This window comes from Montipora foliosa, chromosome 8, assembly GCF_036669935.1.
Source record: "Montipora foliosa isolate CH-2021 chromosome 8, ASM3666993v2, whole genome shotgun sequence".
In the NCBI taxonomy this organism is placed as follows: Eukaryota; Metazoa; Cnidaria; class Anthozoa; order Scleractinia; family Acroporidae; genus Montipora; species Montipora foliosa.
The window spans coordinates 46,314,721-46,316,895 of NC_090876.1; the positions used below are offsets into that span (position 1 = coordinate 46,314,721).

Genomic DNA, 2,175 nt, shown 5'->3' on the forward strand with positions numbered 1-2,175 from the left:
TGTTGAGTACTGCTCGGGTCAAATCAGTGTTTGTAAGGCTTGTCAGGGAAGCCATCCAAGCACTACCTGTGGAATACAGAAGGTACTGTTTCACCTGCCTTTGTTGGGACTTTGATTAGCTAAATAAAAATAAAAATATAAAAATATTGATGGTTAAACCTGTGTTGGAAGTCACTTGGATTTTTGTCAGTTATAGAGAAATATTAAATAACCAAGAATTCAGATTGCCACTATTTTGCATATTGTTACACACTGCTAATTCAGTTGGAAAATGCAGCAATGCAGCAAAAATCACTTTTTACCATTTTGAGCTGTAAAAATTATGCAAAATTAAGTTTTGGTTTATTTATGACAAATTTACTCCCCCACCCCCACCACCTTGCTTCCCGTCAACACTGGTTTTCAAATCAGCTTTAAATTAAAAAAAGGTTTATTGATACATAGTACAATGTCACTCTTATTTTTAGTATGGTTACGAATGTGACATGTCACGGCCCAGCAGTTACCCTGGAAATAACCAACAGGAATGGAAGAGTATATTCAATTGACTTGACACTTGTCATAAAAGATAAGTCTTGGCCAGAAGATGCAGAGGAGTGGAAAAGAAGGGATCGAAAAGGTATCAAGTGAATTATTTTGGTAGTCAAAACATTGATATATTTATTCATAGTTATAAAATAACTGAGCTGCTACATGCGCTCGCATTGGTTGATAGGTGCACGTGTTTATATGAGAGTATGTTAACACAGTTGTGATGCTTAGATTCACATATTTTTTAGAATTATTTTATAAAAGCAGTAGAGCACTTTTTCCGTGTTTACATAGCCTCATCTAAACACTTCAGGGCTGGGAGAATTCTTCGAGGTTGTGCAAACTCTCGACTATGTCTTGTGTTTACATTTAACTGCATGTCCAAATTCTCCCAACCCTCCTCATGTATAGATAAGGCAATATGTAATTTAACTCTTAAAAGTGACTTATTGCTTAAATAATGAACCTGTAGGAAACTTTCACACCCCTAGAGGCTGTTTTCTACCTCACTATTTTCTGCCAGTTGCCATAATTTGCTGAATTTTCATTGAAAGTCTTTAATTTGTGTACAACTTCAATAACTTCATCTAATGTCTGTGTATTGTAGATTAATCTATTCATGTAAAGGCCACCAGTGGACAAAAGTGGACAAGACTATTTTTTAGATCCAGTTTTTAGGATAACATATTTAGCCCAGATATGTCATTCCATCAAGCGAGATGCAAATCCACTCTTTAAGAATTAATCTTGATCTTTCGAGATTTCTTCTCATGGGTTGAGAATTTTTTGGCCGGTTGAAATTTTTTTATCAGTCGAGAACTTTTTTGGCCGGCCAAAATTTTTTTACTGGTCGAAAAAGTTTTGGCCGATCGAGAATTCTTTACCGGTTGAGATTGTTTTTTGTCGAGATAATCCAATCAGAGAGTGTGGTAGACTACGAGTACTGTCCCTCTTTTGCTTAATGGTCTGTCGTACGTGACGCAAAAAAAAAAACCGAGAAAAAATGGCCATGTGAAATCCTGAGGGCGAGAAGCACCTTTCGCATGCTTCTCACACTTGGCCATCTTTTTCATTGTTTTTTTTTCGCAGTTTTCTTTCCCATCACGCACGACAGACTAAGCGAAAGAGGGGCTACCAGTACTCGTAGTCTAAGAGTGTGGAGGGTCACAAGTAAATTGTCGTATGTGGGTCTGAAATAACAGTAACAATAAGAATTGCTATACAAATATTCCCCCCAAAAATTATTTTTAATAGCTTGAAAATAAGTGGACAATAAATTTTAAAACTTCAGTTTATATGGCTGTATACTTTTCTCCTTACCTCAGTGCAGGGACTTAACCTAATGCAGGCACGGCACAGTGAGTTTTTGAGTGGGGGGCTTGTATATGAAAATTGATGAAGTCTGCTGAATTGGCTTCAAATATATTACATAAAATTGACAAACGTGATAATAATTTAAATAGCCGACACTTTATTGTCTTAGCACCAATGTCAGGTACGTTGTAAAATCTGAAAAAGTCTTCCGCTGCGTGCAGGTAGCAACTGCTCCTTGTTTTTGAAATCTCTAATGTATTCCTCATGTATGATAGAAAAGAAACTGCCACGAATATTTCAGAGTTAAATCGCGAATCTAAATCAATGTGT

General features: G+C 36.4%; 1 protein-coding gene across 1 annotated transcript in view; it reads right to left on the reverse strand.

The window, feature by feature from the left end:
• The window catches only part of LOC137967673 (ankyrin and armadillo repeat-containing protein-like), an 18,898-nt gene continuing 16,723 nt past the window's right edge, over window positions 1–2,175 (reverse strand). The window contains 1 exon segment of the mRNA XM_068814201.1: window positions 1–119. Within this exon segment, the coding sequence (XP_068670302.1) occupies window positions 63–119 (57 nt within the window). The 3' untranslated portion in view covers window positions 1–62.